Genomic DNA, 24,864 nt, shown 5'->3' on the forward strand with positions numbered 1-24,864 from the left:
TGTATTATTTCCACGGGTAGCACTGTCGCCTCACAGCAAGAAGGTCCTGGGTTCAATCCCCAGGCGGGGCGGACCGGGTCCTTTCTGTGCGGAGTTTGCATGTTCTCCCCGTGTCTGCGTGGGTTTCCTCCGGGAGCTCCGGTTTCCTTCCACAGTCCAAAAACATGCAGTCAGGTTAATTGGAGACACTGAATTGCCCTATAGGAGAATGGGTGTGTGTATGTGTGTGTGTATGTATGTGTGTATGTGTGTCTGCCCTGCGATGGACTGGTGCCCCGTCCAGGGTGTTACTGTGTGCCTTGCGCCCATTGAAAAGCTGGGATAGGCTCCAGCACCCCCCGCGACCCTAATTGGATAAGCAGTTAAGACGGTGAGTGAGTGAGTGTATTATTTCTGTATTATCAAAAATCTCATAAGACCCTGTCTTCACTCTCTGTTGTTCCCATAATGCAGTTTTACATTTCTGGGCTCTTCCAGTAAAGCGAGAATGTAAGAATGTTACCTTACTTCAGTGTGGAAGAGGAGTAGGTTTATGTTCGGTCAGTCTGGGTGTGATGTTACATTTTACATTTTTACATTTTCTGCCTTTAGCAGATGCTTTTATCCAAAGCGACTTACAGTACGGTGAAAGTATACAGTCTAAGCAATTGAGGTTTAAGGGCCTTGCTCAAGGGCCCAACAGTGGCAACCTGGCAGTAGTGGGGCTTGAACCAGCAACCTTTGGATTACTAGTCCAGTACCTTAACCACTAGGCCACAACTGTCCCTATGTTAGACAACAATTGCATTATTCTGTTGTTTTGTATTTGTAATTGCTTGATTTGTTATTGTTAATTCACCAACAGTCTGACCAGCTGTGCATCCTGATTTTGTAGAGTTTTCACAGTATTCTGTAATGAAACACACTGTCACAAAATTACAAAACACTAATATGGTTTATTTGCAGTGAACATACAAGATGTAAAACTCCAAAAAACCACCCCAAAAACAGACCTATCACCATGAACACTAAGACAAATGATGCTATTGTTAATCTAATTGCTAACAACAAGATGTTTAATATTTATCCATGCTAAGAGTGGAAAAACCAAAACGTAATAACTACATGAATAGTGTACAAGTTATTTAGAAACTAAATTTGTTTTGTGGGCTGTGATATCTACCGGCTATATTGTAAAATTGAGTAACAGAGTAGAGTAGTCCCCAGGGAGTGTACAACTTCCCAATTCATGATCGAGATCAGGCCTAGCACAAAAATAAACAATTACTCTACAGGGACAATTGGATAGTATATAATAATAATCTACTCAGGGACACCACCGAGTCATTGGCTCAGATATGTGGACGACACCTGGGTTAAGATAAAATCCAAGGAAGTACCATATTTCACGGACCACATCAACTCGGTGGACAAACACATCATGTTCACAAGGGAGGATGCAAGCAACAACAGTTTAGCCTTCTTAGACTGTGAAATTGCAATTCAAGATGGGGGACGTTTGAAGGTAAATGTGTACCACAAACCGACACATACAGACCAGTACTTAAGGTTTGACTCCCATCATCCATTGGAGCACAAACTAGGCGTGATCAGGACACTGCACCACCAGGCGAACAACATCCCCACAGACACTACGGCCAAAGATAGAGAGAAATCTCATGTCAAGAAGGCCCAGGGTGAATGTGGTTATCCCAAACACGGCTCCAGTGGATCAAAGGGAGGAGAAGGACAACCGCTGTCTAAGCTCAAACCAGTGGTGATTCCGTATGTGGCTGGAGTAGCGGAACAATTGAGATGGATATTCTCCAAACACCGCGTTTCAGTTGCCTTCAAACCCCAAAACACTCTACACCAGAAATTAGTTTACCCTAAGGACCGGGTCCCTCGACACAAACAAAGTAACATAGTGTATGCTGTTAGGTGCCGGGAGGATTGCTTGGAACTGTACATCGGGGAAACTAAACAGCCACTGGCGAAACGGATGGCCCAACATAGAAGATTAACCTCTTCTGGACGGTTTACACTCACTTGCAAGCCAGTGGCCACTCATTTAATGATGAAGATGTGCAGATCCTTGACAAGGAGGAATGGTTGGAATGAGGAGTCAAAGAGGCCATCTATGTGAAGAGGGAACGACCATTCCTGAACCAGGGGATCTCTCACCATTGTAATTAATGGTCATTGTGATTTGCAATGGGCGGTGACCAGTCGTTATGCAAATTAACTGCATATAAGGTTGGGGTATTCACCACCAGCTCAGACTAAAGAAGTCACTTGGAAGAGTGATGAAACGTTTCTCTACAACAAACTTGTGTCCAGATAAGCTGATTCAACCTTGTGGATGTGGTGTATGCTAATTTGTGGTCCTAATGTCTAAATTAGCAAATATTATTTAATTACTAATAAGTTACTTAAGTGGCACAGTCATCCATTATGCAAGCCCACCACTACTATTGGCCTGCCGGATGTCTTCACAATCATGATTGTCTGTGTCTGGAGTGGGGAACCCTGACCAGGATAAAGTGATTGATGAAAATGAAATTATAAAAGTAAATACATAAAACTAGACCAGCTTTCTACAAAACCAATGCTGTTGTCTGAGCACTAATTACACAGTAAGAAGTTTAGTGACAATAACCTGCTGTAGGTTTCTCACGGCAAAATGGTAAGGGATCAGAGCTTATTACTGCATATAACAGTGTCTTTTTATTTCTAAAATGTACATTATTTTATCAGTGTTTCCTCTAAGCTGTGCTCTGCCTCGGCGGCCCCACTTTGGAGAGGTATCAGTGTTGAGTCTGTGCCCAGGTGGCACTGGACATTTCTCCTGCCACATGGGATACCATCTGCAGGGGGTAGCTATAATCACTTGTCTTAATGCCTCTCGTCCCATCTGGAGCCAGCAAGAACCAAGCTGCAGAGGTAAGAATTCAGTAGAGGAAAAGAACTAGAGAAAAGTTATTATCATTTATTATTAAGTAAAGTATGAATAAAAATATTTGATATACATAATGGGTAATTTAAAGTATGTTCCCATTATTTATTGTTCTAAAGCAGCAGTCAGTTTTTAAATCTCCAGTACAGTATATTTTAGTTCAGTATTTTAATGTAAAAATATTTAGTAAAGTACACACAAAACCATTGTTTGAGACATAATGATACACTGATCAGCCATAACATTAAAACCACCTCCTTGTTTCTACACTCACTGTCCATGTTATCAGCTCCACTTACCATATAGAAGCACTTTGTAGTTTTACAATTACTGACTGTAGTCCATCTGTTTATCTGCATACCTTTTAGCCTGCTTTTACCCTGTTCTTTAATGGTCAGGACCACCACAGAGCAGTTATTATTCAGGTGGTGGATCATTCTCAGCACTGCAGTGACAATGACATGGTGGTGGTGTGTTAGTGTGTGTTGTGCTGGTATGAGTGGATCAGACACAGCAGCGCTGCTGGAGTTTTTAAATACCATGTCCACTCTATTAGACACTCTACCTAGTTGGTCCACCTTGTAGATGTAAAGTCAGAGACGATCGCTCATCTATTGCTGCTGGATGAGTTGGTCATCTTCTAGACCTTTATCAGTGGTCATAAGATGCTGCCCATGGGGCGCTGTTGGCTGGATATTTTTGGTTGGTGGCCTATTCTCAGTCCGGTAGTGACAGTGAGGTGTTTAAAAACTCCATCAGCGCTGCTGTGTCTTATCCACTCATACCAGCACAACACACACTAACACACCACCACCATGTCAGTGTCACTGCAGTGCTGAGAATGATCCACCACCCAAATAATACCTGCTCTGTAGTGGTCCTGTGGGGGTCCTGGCCATTGAAGAACAGCATGAAAGGGGGCTAACAAAGCATGTAGAGAAACAGATTGACTACAGTCCGTAATTGTAGAACTACAAAGTGCTTCTATATGGTAAGTGGAGCTGATAAAATGGACAATGTGTGTAGGTTTGGACAAGGAGGTGGTTTTATGTTATGGCTGATCGATGTACACTTGCTTTTAAACACTGGCTAAACAAGACATAACAGAGCTAATGTGGAATACTGTACTACTTAATTACTAATAACTTATCGTTTATTTTACAAAACATACATTTAAATATTTTTGTCCAGCTCTGTGTGGAAGTACAGTAAAAAATGCTACAGTAGGCCGAGTGCTTTCCCCATCACCTCACTTGGGGGCTAACAGCACCCTTGACCGCAGCTGTTCCTGGTCCTTGGAGGCTCCTACTGGTCAAAGACTACACCTCAATATAGAGAGAATGGCTCTAGGACCAACAGACAGGTATGTATTTGTCCATATGTTTGGATTTGTTTCATATGCTGGTCTGTGTGGGTGTTGTTTTATTATATTTAGTATATTTTCTGATTTTGTCATTACAGACTTGTTTTGTGGAGTGGTCTGGATGCTGGCTCTGTGGTGCTATTTGACTCCGGTCGAGGAACACCAATCCCATTTGAGGGAGTTATCAGCGAGGGCCCAGCTGTCAGAGTTCAGTTTATAACAGACCAGCCAAACTACCACAACACTGATTTTAACATCCGCTATGAGGGTGAGGTTCCTGTTTGCTAGTATCAGGCCCCTGGAGCCTATTATACACAAATATAAAACCAAATATACCCAGTATATGCTACCAGTCATACCATACCATACTGCTATTACACATATTATTACACATACAGTACATTCAAGTCATTGTGTTTGTTTATATTGTATAGTAATACTTGAGAAATCAAAACACAAAATGAAAACTCATGCAATTATGCACAGACCAAAAAGGCATTGATTAAATAAAAGCCTATAAAAAAAAATACTAAAATAAATTTGGATAGCAAGGCCGACATTGAACAATGATGAGTCACCAAGGCGCCCAGGTGGCGCAGCGGGATATTCCGCTAGCACACCAGTGCCGAGATTCTGAACTCCTCGGTTTGCCATTGCCACCGGTCAGCTGGGCGCCATCTAGCAGGCATAATTGGTTCTGCTAGGGCGGGATGACCGGACTATGTGCGTGTATAAGGACCCTGATTGTCAGATAGAGAGGCACCTGTGTAGAGTGCATAGGTGAAAAAGGGTGTGTGTGTCAGTTGTGTGTGTGTTTGCGTGTGTGCGTGTATATACTGTTTGGGTGAATCTTTTGATTCATTTATGTGGTATATAGTCACCTAAAGATCAGAATAATTCCATTCCTGCATTTCAGGCCTGCAACACATTTCAAAAAAGTTGGCATGAGGGTCAGTTTAAGACTAGTAATGAGGTAAAAGGTTTTTTTTTAAATGTATTTATTTAATTTCAAATTTCAAAATTTTTAATTTTGTAAAACAAAGTGTGCATATGAGAAGAATCTGCATTTGTGTTGAATAACCATAAGATTCACTCTGAAAGCATCCACATGTATCTGTGTTTAGATGGATTTTACTCAGTATTTCACTTTTAAACTTGTGTTACAGCTTGGGGTTCTGAGAAATTGTAAGAATCAGCTTTTTATTTCAGTGTTTTTATGTTATATTTGTGTTTCCACGGGACCATGGAACGCCCATACAAGGATTCCCATACATCCTTATGGAAAAAAAACCTTGAAACTTAACACCCTTTAAACTCAATGCCAGTCTCAAAACTTGCTCCCCTACTTTTACAACCACCAGTCCCCTGGTTTACAGAGCTGTACTGACCTACATTGCTTAAAATATTCTTTGTTGTGTATGCTTATATGAATGGGATTAAGCATATAACATTACAACGTTATCATATTGTACTTACTAGTCTTATTTTTCCTGTGCAGCATTTGAGAAAGGCCACTGCTATGAGCCCCATATCCAGAATGGGAACTTAAGTACCACAGACTTGACCTATGCTGTAGGGACCATAGTGCAGTTCTCCTGTGATCCTGGCCATTCTCTAGAGCAAGGACCTCCGGTCATTGAATGCATCAACACACGAGATCCCTACTGGAATGACACAGAGCCCCTGTGTAAAGGTACAAGTGTAAAGTTATGGCTTCACTCTGTGTTGGTTTTTAATGCTCATTTTTAAATATTTGTGCTTAAAACCTTATTACAGTTGCAGAATATTTTTTTGTTATCCATGCTAAGCAATAGTCAAATCAGGTTTTTATACCGGTAACAACATTATTATTATTATTATTAATAACATGTTATGATTAGTGTCCATACAAAATAATCAAAAGCAAAAAGATATGAAACATTTACATCAGACGCTTTTATCCAAAGCGACTTACACAATGAGCAATTGAGGGTTAAGGGCCTTGCTCAGGGACCCAACAGTGGCAACTTGGTGGTGGTGGTGGCGGGGCTTGAACCGGCAACCTTCTGTTTACAAGCCCAGTACCTTAACCACTGAGCTATCACTGGCCCAATCTTTGCAGCCACACAACATTGTCAACATTGTAGAGCAAAAACTATAATATCAGGTATTAGAAACCCAAATGCTGTATGGAATTGTGCAATTTCTACAGTTGTGCAACAGAATGGAAATAATAAATGAATTAATAAATGAACATTATATACACCAACCAGGCATAACATTATGACCACTGACAGGTGAAGTAAATAACAATGATTATCTCTTCATCACAGCAGCTGTTAGTGGGTGGGATATATTAGGCAGCAAGTGAACATTTTATGCTCAAAGTTGATGAGTTAGAAGCAGGAAAAATGGGCGAGCATAAGGATTTGACAAGGGCCAAATTGTAAGGGGTTAGACGACTGGGTCAGAGCATTTCTAAAACTGCAGCTCTTGTGGGGTGTTCCCAGACTGCAAAATCTATCTATCAAAAGTGGTCCAAGGAAGGTACAGTGGTAAACCGGTGACAGGGTCATTGATGCACGTGGGGAGTGAAGGCTGGCCCGTGTGGTCTGATCCAACAGACGAGCTACTGTAGCTCAAATTGCTGAAGAGGTTAATGCTGATTCTGATAGAAAGGTGTCAGAATACACAGTGCATCACAGTTTGTTGCGTATGGGGCTGCATAGCCACAGACCAGTCAGGGTGCCCATGCTGACCCCTGTCCACCACTGAAAGCACCAATCCATTTGAATCGAGCATCTGTGGGATGTGCCGGACAAACAAGTCCGATCCATGGAGGCCCCACCTTGCAACTTATAGGAGTTAAAGGATCTGCTGCTAACATCTTGGTGCCAGATACCACAGCACACCTTAACCCTTTGATGCACAAGCTAAGCAAACCTTTTCTAATGCACAACATGGGTGGAAAATGACCCATATTCATCCATTCAAGAATATTTTCATATGCACATTAGTCAGTTATTCATGTATTTACTGTCTTAGCTAATAAAAGCTATATATACTAGAATATGTAAACAGCTAGCAAGCAAATAGTATTGAATATATTCAAGATTCAAGGGCCTAATCTTTTGTTGTCTTTCAAAAGATCAGTAAATATGTTTTTGACTACAAACACAAATGTCAGTAGTTCCTGTCAAATTCCATAGTAAATACATAAGGGTCATTTTTGACCCATGTTGTGCATTAGAAGGGTAGTGATACAAAAATGATTTTTATTAAAAAAGTAAAAAATATAAAACTGAAATAAGGATTTGTGATGATCAAAAACAAGTTAATTGAGGAATTCATGGAAGCTTGAATGACAAAATTCATTTATTGCAAAGATAGAAAATAAAAACTCAGTTGGGTCATTTTTGACCCAGGTTATGCATCAAAGGGTTAAGGGGTCTAGTGGAGTCCATGCCTTAATGGGTCAGGACTGTTTTGGCAGCAAAAGGGGGACCAACACAATATTAGGAAGGTGGTCATAATGTTATGCCTGATTGGTGTACCTTTTCATGGCTTTAATAGTTTAACCTAGCTATCCATTTTTACAATTGGTAAGAATACAGTGTGTCTAGTTAGTTTTGTATTAAAAATTGAAAAAGGTTGCAATCTGATAAATTCTCATTTGATGCATGTTATCTGTGTAGCTTTGTGTGGGGGAGATCTGTCTGGACCAAGTGGCTTGATACTTTCCCCAAACTGGCCTGAATGGTACGGTGAGGGCGAGGACTGCAGTTGGAGGATTCATGTCGGCAAGGAAAAACGTGTCCTTCTTGATGTACAGCTGTGAGTTTATTTGTACTTTACTTCTAAATCTAAAATTGATGAAAAACACAAATTCAAATAAGCTGCATGAATGTTGTGAAACCTAGGAAAGTAGCTACACCACAAAGTAATTTACAGTTTCTTATACTAAGCTTCTTAAATGACTCATTCTGCCTATTTTCTTTTTATCAAGTCTTAACATCAGTGACAGTGATGTGCTAACCATTCTGGATGGTGATGAGGTCACCACACGCATTCTGGGCCAATATGTGGGCGGCAACAGCCCATTCAAACTGTCTTCCTCTACACCTGACCTCACCATTACATTCCATTCTGATCCAGCTGGCCAGGTCTTTGGCAAGGGAGAGGGCTTCATCATCACATTCATGGGTAAGATGATGGTGCTTTTCTGAGGATCTGAAGATCACATTGATGCCCACAGTGTAGAAAAAGATACACCGATCAGCCATAACATTAAAACCACCTTGTTTCTACACTCACTGTCCATTTTTATCAGCACCACTTACCATGTAGGAGCACTTTGTAGTTCTACAATTAGTGACTGTAGTCCATCTGTTTCTCTGCATGCTTTGTTAGCCCCCTTTCATGCTGTTCTTCAATGGTCAGGACTCTCCCAGGACCACTACAGAGTAGGTATTATTTGGGTGGTGGATCATTCTCAGCACTGCAGTGACACTGACATGGTGGTGGTGTGTTAGTGTATGCTGTGCTGGTATGAGTGAATAAGACACAACAATCCTAAAGTTTTTAAACACCTCACTGTCACTGCTGGACTGAGAATAGTCCACCAACCAAAAATATCCAGCCAACATCACACTGTGGGCAGCATCCTGTGTCCACTGATGAAGGTCTAGAAGATGACCAACTCAAACAGCAGCAATAGATGAGCGATCATCTCTGACTTTACATCTACAAGGTGGACCAACTAGGTAGGAGTGTCTAATAGAGTGGACAGTGAGTGGACACTGTATTTAAAAAACTCCAGCAGCGCTGCTGTGCCTGATCCACTCATACCAGCACAACACACACTAACACACCACCACCATGTCATTGTCACTGCAGTGCTGAGAATGATCCACCTTAATAATACCTGCTCTGTCGTGGTCCTCTGGGGGTACTGACCATTGAAGAACAGGGTGAAAGCAGGTTAAAAAAGTATGTAGAGAAATAGACTACAGTCAGTAATTGTAGAACTACAAAGTGCTTCTATATGGTAAGTGGAGCTGATAAAATGGACAGTGAGTGTAGAAACAAGGAGGTGGTTTTAATGTTATGGCTGATCAGTGTAAGTGTTATCAACTTACAAATTTTACTTTCTGAAATGTTCCTCATAAATTGAAATTTACAGTAACTGTCACAGTAATTAAGTTCAAACCCTTCAAATTACAGCCATGATACTGGAGGATGAATTAGCTGATACAGGAATGTTATTATTGTTCTACTCTGCATTGTTGCTTGTACAAACAGGAATTTTTGAAGCTGACCTCACAGACCCCTCACTAAACATGATTAAAAATCATTAAGTAGACCTCACGTGTTACGTGTTGTGTATGCAAGATGATGCTATGGTATCTCAGAACTGAAAGCATTATGCATAACAAGTGATTGTACAGTCAAGCCGGAAAGTCTGCACACCCCTTTCACCTTCTTCATGTTTTATTACGTTACAGACTCATTCTATAATAGATTGAGTTCTTGTTGGCCTCAAACATCTACACACAATCACCAATAATTACAAAGTAAAAACAGAGTTTAGAAAATATGCTATTTTATTTTACTGACAAAAATGGTTTATTTAGGGGTTACATATCTGTACACACCCCTAGCCTAATACTTGGTTGATGCACCCTTGGCAGCAATTACAGCTTCAAGGCGTCACACTGAAATTCCTCCTGATTCCTTAAATGGTTTAATGATATTATGCACTGTAGAGGGAGAAATATGAAAATCCCTTTCAATCTTTCTTTGAGGTACATTGTTTTTAAACATTTTTAATAATTGTGTAACTCAGTGGTTCTCAAACTTTTTAGACCAAGTACCACCCATTATCAAACCAAAACTTCCAAGTACCACCTATGTTTCTCATCACAGAACCACATATGGCACACATTAATTAGGTGTGTGTGTATATATATTAGTGGTGGGAATTATGGCTTCTTGAAGGGAGCCGGATCTCTTGGCTCGGTTCCTTTTAAAGAGCCGTTCAAAGAAATGGCTCTTCGTTCTTTGGGAGGCGCTACTGGGTAAACTATAAGACACCCCCGATATTAATATCAAATTTTGCTACCTTGCCTTAAATGAATTCCTAATTCAAACAACACTTAAACGAGAAAAAAAAGTTACTTCAAAAGGAAAAAAACTACAGAGAAGAGACGTACTGTGATTGCATCGCATTAAGTTTCAGAACAATCCTCTCTTGTGCAGAGACGTGACTGTGTTTGTTTCTGCTTTAAATCATAAGCGCCATGAAATAATCAGATTTAACACAATTAAACAAGTTTATAGTTTATTTCTCAATTATTTGCCATTATACTACTAGCTCTCTCTCTCTGTGTGTGTGTGTGTGTGTGTGTGTGTGTGTGTGTGTGTGTCGCTCTCCGTGATACTGAAAGTGTTTCGGATTTGAATATCGACAATAAACAGCTCTTATTACAATTTACGATTAATTCCCTCTACTGATGTGAAGCTGAATGGGTGGATTACAGTCTAGAACTGCGCAGAAATAAAAGACTCGGTTCCTTTCGTTCATTTCAAAGATCCGTTCAATAGAATCGGATCGTTCGCGAACGACTCATCACTAGTATATCTGCAGTTAGTTACCACTGACCATTTCAGTGAGTGCGCGTGTTTAGCGGAGCAGCCTCGTGATGTCAGGAACGAGATCAGTGAGATTCAAACGCAGATCTGCTCTGATAAAAGTGAGAGACCTACTGATAACGTTTCTGAAATTTCGAGATGGAAACCGCGAACGTGAAGTATAGACGTAATGAAGTACGGTGGCTGCGTAGCCCCGAATATTTTTAAAAACACATTCGTTTTAATTAAACTGATTTTATTAAAACAGAATTATAAGAACTTTGAAACAGATTTTATTAGTAATTTCCACATTTTGTTTCATTTTTTTTTTTTTTTTATAATTATTAAATTATTTATTTTTTCGGTGCATGTAATTACTTTTCCGAGATTATCTGGCGTACCACCTCGTGCTGCTTCACGTACCACCAGTGGTACGCGTACCACAGTTTGAGAACCACTGGTGTAACTCATTTGTTGACAAACTGGAGATCCTCTGGTCATCTTTGCTCATTTGCTCAAAGCCTTTCCTGGATGCTGCTTTTGTACCAAACCATGATTGCAATCACCTGTTGATGTCACTTGTTTGGAATCACATCATTATTTAGTTTTTCACCTCATTACTAGCCCTTAATTGCCCCCATCCCAACTTTTTTGGAATGTGTTGCAGGCCTGAAATGCAGGAATGGAGGTATTTTAATAAATGAAATAAGGTTGAGCAGACAAAACATAAAATATATTGTGTTCAAACTGTCTGCAATCAAATAAAAGTCAAAGTAAATGTAAGGAACACTGCATTTTCATTTTATTTTCCATACTGTCCCAACTTTTTCTGATTTGGGGTTGTACTAGAACTGCATTTATGGGTTTAAAGAAAACAAAATGTAAAACAAAAACAAAAAACAGTGCATTTTGTTGTACTGGTCAGGATTAATAGGAAAATGAATGATGAACAGAGAAACCTAGCTTAGCAACTGCTTGACTCTGCCTGATAGCTTTAACTGAAAAGTCTTAACCCCAACAAACATCTGTAATAAGATTTCAAGACTGATCTACACCACCACATCAGTAAATGGGGAATGATAATGGTTTAGCATCCTGTGAAAGATTTAATTATGATTTATTGCTTCTGTTAATGTACATTTGTCACACAGTGACAAGCATACAGTGACAACTGCACTTCAAAGTTGAGTTTTGGCTCAGCTTATATAGAGAGAAATATGAAACTGCCATACTGCACTAATTAGAATGGATATCATGACACCAGCTGTGTCAGTGTCTGTAGTTGACAGTCGGTTGATACTAATGGATATTTATACTAAATACTTATCACAGCACTGTATTTGTTATTTATTAATACTTTATCATAGTACTGTATTTGTTATTTGTGATTTGTAGTGACAAATTTAATCAATAAAATGCATTAATAATCAAATATAGGGTTACTGATTTTCTTTTTCTCTTTTTATACCAGAGGTTTCTCGCAATGATTCATGCTCGGACCTGCCTGAGATTCAGAATGGCTGGAAGACAACATCGCACACAGCATTAGTGCGTGGGACACGCATCACCTATCAGTGTGATCCAGGATATGACCTGGTTGGCAGGGAGACCCTCATCTGTCTGCTGGACCTAAGCTGGAACACCCAGCCGCCCTTCTGTGAGAAGGGTAAGTCAAAGTGTTGCTTTTTACTGTGTGGTATCCTTTATGGTATGGTATGTTTTTAAATCTGTAATGCACATAACCAAGTGACTCTTTTTCAGTTCTTGGGAATGTCACTGTTGTGCTATATTTTATGCACTTGTTGATGACTATCTTCACAGTGTTCTATGGTACACACCGATCAATCATAACATTATGACCGCCTTCCTAATATTATGTTGGTCCCCCTTTTGCTGCCAAAACAGCCCTGACCCATCGAGGCATGGACTCCACTAGATCCCTGAAGGTGTGCTGTGGTATCTGGCACCAAGATGTTAGCAGCAGATCCTTTAACTCCTGTAAGTTGTGAGGTAGGGCCTCCATTGATCTGACTTGTTTGTCCAGCACATCCCACAGATGCTCGACTGGATTGAGATCTCGGGAATTTGGAGGCCAAGTCAACACCTCAAACTTGTTGTTGTGCTCCTCAAACCATTCCTGAAGCATTTTTGCTTTGTGGCAGGGCAAACTCGCTCAAATCCTTATGCTCGCCCATTTTTCCTGCTTCTAACACATCAACTTTGAGGATAAAATGTTCACTTGCTGCCTAATATATCCCACCCACTAACAGGTGCCCTGATAAAGAGATAATCAGTGTTATTCACGTCACCTGTCAGTGGTCATAATGTTATGCCTAGTCGGTGTATATAATGCCTTAGAATTGTTTTGTACCGTTTTCTGACACCTTTAAAGAATGAGATCCCTTTGATATTTTGTGAGCTCTTTGCGGACCATGACTCTTGCTGTAAGATGCAGCTAAGTAAATGTCTAGAAAAAAGTGACTAGAACAGCGAAGCTTTATATGGGTATAATCAGAATTCCTTTAATTGATGGCAGGAGTTTGAATGTTATTCGTTAATTCTGAACACAATCACATTCCCAATTATAAGAGAGGGTGCACAGTTAGGCAACATTCTTTGGTCAATTTTGTTCAAGCATTTTTCTGGCCAAACCTTGTACAGGTCAGTCCATATCTCATGCACATCACATCTTTCCATTATAATAGGGTTTGTGTTTTGGATGGGGTGTTTCTTATTATACATTGTCGAATTATTGTTGGTTATTAATAAGGTTCAGTTCATTTGACCTAATACAAGGGATCTTTAAGAAGTTTCCGCACTTATATTTTTATTGAAAACAGTGAGGACGAGTAGTATTTGGTCGTGTCTAAGAGACTGAGAGAGGCGCTTATAGTCTGGGTTCAGTGCCATCTGATTTCTACCTGGACCGCTGAAAGGAGCTTTAAGGGGAAGAGCAAAAAAAATGTTTGCTGATGGCATTAAAAAGTTGGTACGACGCTGGAAAAAGTGCATCAGAAGGTGACTATGTAGAAAAGTGATGTCATTTGTTTTTGTAATTCTTAATAAATTAGAGTTGAAAAAAGTGCGAAAACTTTTTGAAGAACCCTCGTAATGCACTTATCAGCCATAACATTAAAACCACCTTCTTGTTTCTGCACTCACTGTCCATTTTATCAGTTCCGCTTACTATATTCTATATACTTTGAAGTTCTACAATTATTGACTGTAGTCCATCTCTTTCTCTACATGCCTATTTGGCCTGCTTTCACCCTGTTCTTCAATGGTCAGGACCACCACAAAGCAAGTATTATTTATGTGGTGAATCATTCTCAGCACTGCAGTGACAATAACATGTTGGTAGTGTGTTAGTGTGTGTTGTGCTGGTATGAGTGGATCAGATACAGCAGCGCTGCTGGAGTTTTTAAATACTGTGTCCAGTCACTGTCCACTCTATTAGACACTCCTACCTAGTTGGTTCACCTTGTAGATGTAAAGTCAGAGACGATCGCTCATCTATTGCTACTGTTTGAGTTGGTCATCTTCTAGACCTTCATCAGTGGTCACAAGACACTGCCCACGGGGCGCTATTGGCTGGATATATTTTTGGTTGTTGGCCTATTCTCAATCCAGCAGGGACAGTGAGGTGTTTAAAAACTCCATCAGCGCTGCTGTGTCTGATCCACTCATACCATCACAACACACACTAACACACCACCACCATGTCAGTGTCACTGCAGTGCTGAGAATGACCCACCACCCAATAATACCTACTCTGTAGTGGTCCTGGGAGAGTCCTGACCATTGAAGAACAGCATGAAAGGGGGCTAGCAAAGCATGCAGATGGACTACAGTCAGTAATTGTAGAACTGCAAAGTGCTTCTATATGGTAAGTGGAGCTGATAAAATGGACAGTGAGTGTAGAAACAAGGAGGTGGTTTTAATGTTATGGCTGATCGGTGTATAGGGTGTGAGGTAGTTGCAGTTAAAATGACTTGTAAAGTAAGTTTGTAAGATCTGTTGTGCAAGAAATGGCAAAGATTGTGTTGGTTAGTTCCTTCCTGTCTCTTTTCTACTAGTTATGTACTGTACAGACCCTGGCCATGTTGAGCACTCTGTTCGGACACTCTCAGACCCAAAATTGCTAGTGGGAACCACTATACAGTACAGCTGCAATCCAGGATACATCTTGCAGGGCGGTGCCACTTTGACCTGCTATGGTCGCGAACCTGGAACCCCAGTATGGACTTCACGCTTGCCACGCTGTGTCTGTGAGTTAAAAAACTGACCATAAATGAACTAATTAAAATTTATTTTTGTTTTAGTCTTTTGATAATTCTTCCTGTCATTCTTAATATTTCCCTCTTCTATTGCTCTATTTTTTTCTCTTTTTATTCATCCTAGTGGAAGAGACAGTCTCCTGCGAGAATCCCGGCCTTCCAGACAATGGCTATCAGATCCTTTCAAAGCGATTATATTTGCCTGGCGAATCACTCACATTCATGTGCTTTCAGGGCTATGAGCTCATCGGTGAGATCACCATCAAGTGCATTTCAGGAAATCCTTCCTTTTGGAGCGGACCATTACCACTTTGTCAAGGTAAGACTTCTGCATATACACCGATCAGGCATAACATTAAAACCACCTCCTTGTTTCTACACTCACTGTCCATTTTATCAGCTCCACTTACCATATAGAAGCACTTTGTAGTTATTACGATTTACTGATGGGTGGACTCAATCGCGGGGTGTATGTCGCCCTGAAGGGGGCAGAGTCGATCCGAAGCAGAACTCAGAGAACCCCTTCAAGACAAAAAATGAAACCGCGGAACGGAAAGGGGCTGGGCGAGCCCAAGCCAACTGAAAAAGAGAAGATAACAAAAGTTTCACTACTCTGAAGTGGCGAGCCCAACTAAGTACGAGATATAAAAGAAAGGGGGCTAAAGAGCCCGGTTCGCTACACCAGACACGACCAAAAGCCGTATCGTGATGCGCATTTGAAACGCGCCTCGGTGTGATTCGAACCGACGCCGTCCTATACTAACCCGCGGTGACTTAACCGGATGCGCCACAGCGCCACTAACAAATACGGCGCTGGTGAGCAATATGAAGGGCAAACAAAGGATCGCTTCTTTTGTAAATAAAGAGATTAATTCTTTCTATCTCTGACTATTTAAAGGCGATATCAAACAAAGGGGTAATTATGAAAGAAGCAGGCTAAAATATAAACCCGTCTTAACCAAAAGTGGATTAATGAGAGAATTCTAACGCGTTACGCCCACACCCGAGTGAGAGGCGATACGCTCGTGAACACCACCGATGAGTACGGAAAACCCCGAGCTCATGGGCGGGACGAACTGAGCTTGGTCTGTCTAGCGACCATGCAGAGAAAGCACAGCGAGGAACGTTAAGCGACACAACGAGCACAGGAAAAGGGAAGAGACTGAAAGGGCAAATTCCCAAGTTTAATTAGGGAAATGCATAGTAGTCACACCGGTCCTGACCTGTCCCTGAGTCACTTTGATTACCTCGACCGTAGGTCTACCGCGAACCCTCTATGAGGCCTCGCGTTACCAGTATCCCTAACGAACCGTGCAAGAGAGCACAAAAGAGGGTGTGACGGGGATGCCTGGCTAAGCGTTCCCTTAAGTACCTGCTCAGCCAGGTGTTCCCCGTTGCTGCTGATTGCGCGAGGGCGGCTTGGGCTTTGTAGTTCTGCTCCCCCTAGTAGAACTACCACGAACCCGCCCTCGGGTGGCAATGAGAGGAGTCTCACGCGCTTGGCTCCCCCTGGTGGGCGCAGAGGGAGTCAAACGGCTTCTGTCCGTGCAAGCACCGGAGTCAGCTGAGTGAGACGCGGATCGGCCCCCCCTGGTGTCCACCAAGGGGACGGACCGACTCCTAACAGTACCCCCCCGTCTAGAAACGGCTCCCGACGTTCCCATGCCTGCTGCTCTGTTCTCTCGGAATTCGCGTATCAATGCTGGGTCTAAAATATGACGAGCTGGAACCCAGGACCTATGTTCGGGTCCATAGCCCTCCCAGTCTACCAGGTACTGGGTGGACCCCTGGACCCGTCGCGAGTCGAGCAATTGGCGGACGGAGTAGACCGGACCTCCGTTGATCACCCTGGGAGGCGGTGGGTGCGGTTGCGGCATGGTCCGGCATAAGTAGGGTTTTAGACGGGACACGTGGAACGTGGGATGAATCCTCATCGCTGGGGGGAGATCCAAGCGATAGGCGACAGGATTTATTCTCCTGATGACCTTAAATGGACCCACGTATCGGGGGGCCAGCTTCCCAGACTCGCCTCTAAGGGGCAAGTCCCGGGTGGAGAGCAGCACTCGCTGGCCCGGTCGAAACCGGGGGGCTGCCTGACGTCTCCGGTTGGCCGTGCTCTTCATGGTGGCCGCACTGGATTCCAGTGCGGCCTTGGCCCTGCGCCAAGCTTGCCTGCACCGGCCAACGAATTGCTGAGCTGCCGGGACTCCTACCTCTCTTTCCTGGGATGGGAAGAGTGGGGGAGGGAACCCAAACTGGCACTCAAAAGGCGACATGCCTATGGCCGAGTGCCGGAGGTTATTGTGGGCGTATTCAGCCCAGGGGAGCTTGTCGGGCCATGAGCGCGGGCAGCCGGAGGTCAGGCATCTGAGGGAGCGAGTGAGATCCTGGATGACCCTCTCGGATTGCCCATTTGACTCTGGATGGTACCCAGAGGTCAGACTGACCGAGACCCCCATTAGCTGGCAGAATGCTCGCCAGAACCTACTCACAAACTGAGGGCCTCGATCTGAAACGATATCCATGGGGATCCCATGGGGCCTGACAACATGTTGGAGTAGGTTCTGGGCGGTCAGCCTGGCCGAGGGAAGTCCCGAGAGAGGTATAAACTTACAAGCCTTTGAGAAACGGTCAACAATAACCAGGATCGCGGTCAGCCCTTTGGAGGGAGGAAGGCCCGTGACGAAGTCCATCGAAATATGGGACCAGGGCCTTGAGGGGACGGGTAGGGGCATGAGCAGCCCCTGGGGCCGTGCCCTGGGTTCCTTGTTCTTAGAGCACACATCGCAGGTTGAAATGAGGGCCCGGACCTCCTTCTGCATGGCTGGCCACCAGAAGCAACGTTTAAGAAAGTCCAGGGTGCGAGCAACCCCTGGGTGACCAGTGAGGTTTGATGCGTGACCCCACAAAAAAACCTGACGGCGCATGCTGGACGGCACAAACAACTTCCCTTCAGGGCCCCCACCGGGATCGGGTTCCCTGCGCTGAGCTGCCAGGACCTTGCGCTCAATGTCCCATATAAGAGGGGCTACAATAAGAGCCGCTGGGATGATGGGTTTGGCCTCTGAGTCTGGTTGGGGGGGATCCCATTGACGGGAGAGAGCGTCTGGCTTGGTGTTCTTAGAGCCGGGACGGTACGAGAGGTTGAAATTGAATCTCCCGAAAAACAAAGACCAACGGGCCTGCCGGGAGTTCAACCTTTTGGCCTGCTGAATGTAGGCCAGGTTTTTGTGATCAGTCCATACTAAGAACGGAAGAGGTGCGCCCTCCAGCCAGTGACGCCATTCCTCCAAAGCCAATTTGACAGCCAGAAGTTCCTTATCGCCAATGGAATAATTACGCTCGGCTGAGGTGAGGCGGTGGGAGTAGTAGGCGCAAGGGTGCAGTTTCCGATCCTCCCCCGAGCGTTGCGAGAGGACCGCGCCTACCCCCACATCTGACGCGTCCACCTCCACAATGAACGGGAGCCCTGGGTCCGGAAGATGGAGTATGGGAGGGGAGGTCAGGAGCTCCTTAAGGGCGTCAAAAGCCTCTTGGGCCAAGCGGGGCCACTTAAAGCGACCTATCAAGCGTTTGGTGAGCTCGATAAGAGGGGCGGCTACGGAGCTAAAGTTCCGGATAAAACGCCGAAAGAAATTGGCGAATCCCAGAAAACGCTGAACGGTGCGTACTGAAGTCGGGACTGGCCAGTCTTTCACCGCCTGGTTCTTGGCGGGGTCCATCCTCAGCTCACCATGGGATACAATAAATCCCAGGAATGAGACGGAGGTTGCATGGAAGATGGATTTCTCCAGTTTCACAAATAAGTTGTGTTCCAAGAGTAGTTGGAGAATCCTTCTAACATGGGTAATATGTTCCGTGAGGGAGCGACTATAAATGAGGATATCGTCCAGGTAGACAAAAGCATACCGGTCCAGGGCTTCACGAAGTGCCTCATTTATGAATCTTTGGAATACCGCTGGTGCGTTAGTAAGGCCAAAAGGCATCACCCTATACTCGTAGTGCCCGGTCGGGGTGATAAAGGCGGTTTTCCACTCATCTCCCTTACGAACGCGAACCAAATTGTAGGCACTGCGAAGGTCCAATTTAGTGAAAATCTGGGCCTTCTGCAGTGTCTCAAAGGCGGTGTGCATCAGGGGCAGAGGATAACGGTCCTTGACCGTGATAGCATTTAAACCCCTGTAGTCAATGCAGGGGCGCAGGGTTCCATCCTTCTTGCCCACAAAGAAGAACCCTGCGCCCGCTGGAGAACTAGACGGTCGGATGAATCCCAGGGCTAAGGCCTCCTGAATGTACTCCTCCATGGCCTTCCGTTCGGGGGCAGCGAGTGCAAAAAGATGGCCCCTAGGAGGCGACGTACCGGGGAGCAGGTTGATCGCGCAGTCGAAAGCGCGATGAGGAGGCAATTGTTGAGCCTTGGCTTTGCTAAACACCTCCGCCAGATCATGATACACGGCGGGCACGGAGGAGAGGTCAGGAGGGGATGCCGATGGTTTGTTTGACAGGTCGCCCGGTGGTCGGGGCCGTATAAGACATGACTCCTGACACTTTGGACTCCATGAGTAGATTGAACTTAGGTTCCAATCGATGACCGGGTTATGTAGCCTAAGCCAAGGGTAACCCAGAATCACTTGCATCTTGGGGGAGCGAGTGACAAAGAAAAACAAATTCTCAGAATGTTCCCCTAGACGCATTGTGATGGAAGGGGTTCTAAATCGGACTGAGCCTTCCCCCAGGGGATTGCCGTCTATAGCCACTATAGGGAGGGGTGTGGTTAGGGGTTGAGGAGTAATGCCGAGGTGTCTGACCAGTTGGTGGTCCATGAAGTTATTGGCCGCCCCCGAATCCACCCAGACCGCCAATTTACCTGATGAACCGCCTCTCCATTCCAGGATGGCTGTCAGCGAAAGACCGAGATCGGGAGAAATGAACCGGCCTCGACCCGAGCTCCCCTTTAGGGCCGGGCCGGCACGTTTCCCGATTGTGGGTGCTTTCCCCGGCGGCCCGAGGCTCCGAGATGGAAATTACGAGAAGTGCCTATTTGCATAGGTTCTTCCTCCACCGGAGGAGACACAGATGACCTGGCAACTTGGGGCCAGTAGTCCCTTGGGCTCGTAAACCGATTATCCTCCACCCGTTCACGGGCACGCTGTTTGAGGCGGAGGTCGAGGCAGCTTACCACCTCATATAGTCGGTTAAGTGAGGATGGGAGGTCGCGGGTCGCCAATTCGTCCTTAAGTCTTTCGCTAAGACCACGAAGAAAAATGGCCCTTAGAGCGGCCTGATCCCACCCACACTCGGCGGCTAGAGTTTTAAAATCGATTATATAATCCGTGGCCGAGCGGGACCCCTGCCTCAGGTCCAATAGGCGAGGCCCTGGTTCCTTGCCCCCCTGAGGAACATGAAAGGTCTCCATAAGTGCTTTGGAGAATTCTTTCTCCGATTCGCACTCAGGTGCCTTCTGTTCCCACAGAGCTGTGGCCCAAAGTAGGGCACGGTCCGACAGCAGCGAGATCATATAAGCTACCTTTGACCGCTCGGTGGGAAAACGGGAGGCTTGTAACTCAAATATCAGAGAGCATTGCAGAACGAAACCCCTGCATCGGTGGATCTCCCCCGAAAAGCGCTCGGGGGGGACGATCGGGGGTTCCGGGTTATGCCCCCCCGGAGGAGTGCTGACCGAGGACTGGGAAACCGCTAGCGTGCTGAATCGTTCAGCTAGCTGGCCAATCAAGTTCTCATGTCGGTGGATTGCCGACTCCTGCAGCTTGACGGCCTGCTGCAGGGTTGTGTGACCCGCTGAGTCCATTGTTGGTCACACCCTTCTATTACGATTTACTGATGGGTGGACTCAATCGCGGGGTGTATGTCGCCCTGAAGGGGGCAGAGTCGATCCGAAGCAGAACTCAGAGAACCCCTTCAAGACAAAAAATGAAACCGCGGAACGGAAAGGGGCTGGGCGAGCCCAAGCCAACTGAAAAAGAGAAGATAACAAAAGTTTCACTACTCTGAAGTGGCGAGCCCAACTAAGTACGAGATATAAAAGAAAGGGGGCTAAAGAGCCCGGTTCGCTACACCAGACACGACCAAAAGCCGTATCGTGATGCGCATTTGAAACGCGCCTCGGTGTGATTCGAACCGACGCCGTCCTATACTAACCCGCGGTGACTTAACCGGATGCGCCACAGCGCCACTAACAAATACGGCGCTGGTGAGCAATATGAAGGGCAAACAAAGGATCGCTTCTTTTGTAAATAAAGAGATTAATTCTTTCTATCTCTGACTATTTAAAGGCGATATCAAACAAAGGGGTAATTATGAAAGAAGCAGGCTAAAATATAAACCCGTCTTAACCAAAAGTGGATTAATGAGAGAATTCTAACGCGTTACGCCCACACCCGAGTGAGAGGCGATACGCTCGTGAACACCACCGATGAGTACGGAAAACCCCGAGCTCATGGGCGGGACGAACTGAGCTTGGTCTGTCTAGCGACCATGCAGAGAAAGCACAGCGAGGAACGTTAAGCGACACAACGAGCACAGGAAAAGGGAAGAGACTGAAAGGGCAAATTCCCAAGTTTAATTAGGGAAATGCATAGTAGTCACACCGGTCCTGACCTGTCCCTGAGTCACTTTGATTACCTCGACCGTAGGTCTACCGCGAACCCTCTATGAGGCCTCGCGTTACCAGTATCCCTAACGAACCGTGCAAGAGAGCACAAAAGAGGGTGTGACGGGGATGCCTGGCTAAGCGTTCCCTTAAGTACCTGCTCAGCCAGGTGTTCCCCGTTGCTGCTGATTGCGCGAGGGCGGCTTGGGCTTTGTAGTTCTGCTCCCCCTAGTAGAACTACCACGAACCCGCCCTCGGGTGGCAATGAGAGGAGTCTCACGCGCTTGGCTCCCCCTGGTGGGCGCAGAGGGAGTCAAACGGCTTCTGTCCGTGCAAGCACCGGAGTCAGCTGAGTGAGATGCGGATCGGCCCCCCCTGGTGTCCACCAAGGGGACGGACCGACTCCTAACAGTAGTTCTACAGTTCCTGACTGTAGTCCACTGTAGTTTCTCTGCATGCTTTGTTAGCCCCCTTTCATGGTGTTTTTCAGTGGTCAGGACCCCCACAGGACCACCACAGAGCAGGTATTATTTAGGTGGTGGATTATTCTCAGCACTGCAGTTACACTGACATGGTGGTGGTGGTGTGTTAGTGTATGTTGTGCTGGTATGAGTGAATCAGACACAGCAGTGCTGCTGGAGTTTTTAAATACCGTGTCCACTCACTGTCCACTCTATTAGACACTCCTACCTAGTTGGTCCACCTTGTAGATGTAAAGTCAGAGACGATCGCTCATCTGTTGCTACTGTTTGAGTTGGTCATCTTTGAGACCTGAGAATGACCCACCACCCAAATAATACCTTCTCTGTGATGGTTCTGTGGGGGTCCTGATCATTAAAGAACAGGGTAAAAGCAGGCTAATAAAGTATGTAGAGAAACTGATGGACTGTAGTCAGTAATTGTAGAACAGTAGACAGTAGAATTGTAGACAGTGAGGTGGAGGTGGTTTTAATGTTATGGTTGATCGGTGTACAGTGCATTAAAAATTATTTAGTTACCCCTTTTTATATAAAGGCTTGTCATATCCTGAATGTGTATTGTTTGACTGTGAGATAACTTTAAGATACTTTCCCTTTATTTATTTATCTGTAGCCAATCATGAATGCACAAGCAACCATGCTTTAGAAGGTGAGACTGTGTGTAATTATTACTTTTCTATTGCTAAATTTAAATTAAAGGATAATTTAAAGTATTTTAAGAGAAATATTTTGAGCAATAAAAGGATTTGGTACCCAAAATCAACTGCATGTTTCTGCAATTATTGTATAGCTAGATTTATGAATGTCTTCTGTTGTGTAAAATTTCTGTATGTTGTTCGTTTTATGAATGTGTTGTGTATTCCTGTAGTGGTAGAGGCTACAAATCTGGATGGGGGAAGAAGCATGGCTCTTGCCATATTCTTTATAGTCTTACTACTGTCCTTCTTGCTTGGAGGCGCCTATATCTATGTCACAAGGTCAGACATTTTTTTCTGTAATAGATTTATTTGAACACATGTCCAAATCTCCAAAACAAATTTCCCTCCATTTAAAGCAGCTTAAGTCTGATGTTCCCAGCCCAGCAACCTGGCAAAGGAACCTTATTTATGCAGCATGTACCTGCTGCATAATTTCTTTTAGGGCATTTATAGAAGCAGGGGTAGCTCAGTGGTTAAGGAACAGGACTAGTAATTGGAAATCTATTTATTGCTGGTTCAAGCCCCACATCTTAACACCTTAAACAAGGCTCTTAACCCTCAGTTTCCTGCAATGTATAAAGTTGTAAGTCTCTTTGGATTTATACCATAATTCAGGACAAAGTAATTAAACTCACCAGTCCAAAAACAGCTTCTGCTTTAGCATGTTTTTTTTTTCTTTCTTTTTTTTTTTTCCCACTTTTTTCCCCCCAACTTTTATCCCCATTCTAATCTTGTCCAATTACCCTGATTGTGTCCTCTATACTGATTCGACCCTTTTGCCGCTGACTGAGGACGCCTCTCAACTCCGGCACGCAATCAGTACAGCCTGCATTTTTCACCTGCACGAGCCGAGTTCATACACCGAGAGACACTGCGCACGGAGGGTCACACCCCCCTCAATGTTTTTCCTCAGCCCTGTGCAGGCGCCGTCAGTCAACCAGCAGGGGCCGCAGTTGTACCAGTTATGAGGACCTATGCTCCGACTCTACCCCTAAGCCCCTGAACAACAGCCAAACGTTGTTCATACTGCCGCCCAACCCAGTCGGAAAGGTAGAGCTGAGTTTCGATACGATGTATCTAGAAACCCAACTCTGGTGAGCTAGCGTACTTTACCACTGCGCCACCTGAGCGGCTTCTGCTTTAGCATGTTTGAATATGAAGATTAATTCCAAAAGTAGCTTTGAGGATTACATCATCTGCAAATAACAGAGATGGTACCGCCAGTCCTGTATACTGGACACCTTGAAAATACCTTGATATCCTGTCCACAAACAGGAATGATGACAGGATGTTTGCTCAACAACCCAAATCAGAAAGAGTTGGGAAAGTATGGAAAATGCAAAAAAAAAAAAAAAAAAAACCTTTACTTCGACCTTTATTTTACTGTAGACATTTTAAACCCAAAATATTTCATGTTTTGTGTGGTCGACTTTATTTAATTTGTTAATATACACCCATATCTGCATTTCAGGCCTAAATTACATTCTAAAGAAAGGTTGTGACGGGAGCAGTTTAGGTCTAGTAACAATGGGAATAAAACATAGATCTTTGAGGAGCTATGATAGGCAGACAATATCATAGCAAATTTGTTGACAAACGCAATTTGTTGGGAAAAAAATTTGAAATGTTTAAAAACAATGTACCTCAAAAATAAAAAAGACTGAAAGGAGTTTGCATGTTTTTTTTTCTGTAGTGAATAATTTTATTCAAAGAATCATTTGAAGAAATTTCAGTGTATAAAAGGCAAGGGCACAAGCCTAAGCTGAACTCCCTCAGATGGCACTGCATTAAGAACCAGCATTCATCAATAGCTGATCTAACCACATGGTCAAGGGATTACTTTGGCAAACCTTCTATAAGCACTACAATACGGAGTTACATTCACAAATGCCA

The 24,864-nt window shown here is 44.2% G+C and overlaps 1 protein-coding gene across 1 annotated transcript in view; it reads left to right on the forward strand.

Annotated features, from left to right (window-relative positions):
* LOC134332335 (seizure 6-like protein) overlaps positions 1-24,864 on the forward strand; it is a 70,560-nt gene that overhangs the window by 37,131 nt on the left and 8,565 nt on the right. The window contains exons 5-15 of the mRNA XM_063013941.1: positions 2,737-2,922; positions 4,127-4,298; positions 4,397-4,566; positions 5,797-5,991; positions 7,973-8,111; positions 8,284-8,480; positions 12,379-12,573; positions 14,984-15,175; positions 15,309-15,503; positions 22,887-22,922; positions 23,142-23,250. Of these exons, the coding sequence (XP_062870011.1) occupies positions 2,737-2,922; positions 4,127-4,298; positions 4,397-4,566; positions 5,797-5,991; positions 7,973-8,111; positions 8,284-8,480; positions 12,379-12,573; positions 14,984-15,175; positions 15,309-15,503; positions 22,887-22,922; positions 23,142-23,250 (1,786 nt within the window). The remainder of the gene's footprint in view (positions 1-2,736; positions 2,923-4,126; positions 4,299-4,396; positions 4,567-5,796; positions 5,992-7,972; positions 8,112-8,283; positions 8,481-12,378; positions 12,574-14,983; positions 15,176-15,308; positions 15,504-22,886; positions 22,923-23,141; positions 23,251-24,864) is intronic.

This window comes from Trichomycterus rosablanca, chromosome 18 (assembly GCF_030014385.1).
Source record: "Trichomycterus rosablanca isolate fTriRos1 chromosome 18, fTriRos1.hap1, whole genome shotgun sequence".
Classification (NCBI taxonomy): domain Eukaryota; kingdom Metazoa; phylum Chordata; class Actinopteri; order Siluriformes; family Trichomycteridae; genus Trichomycterus; species Trichomycterus rosablanca.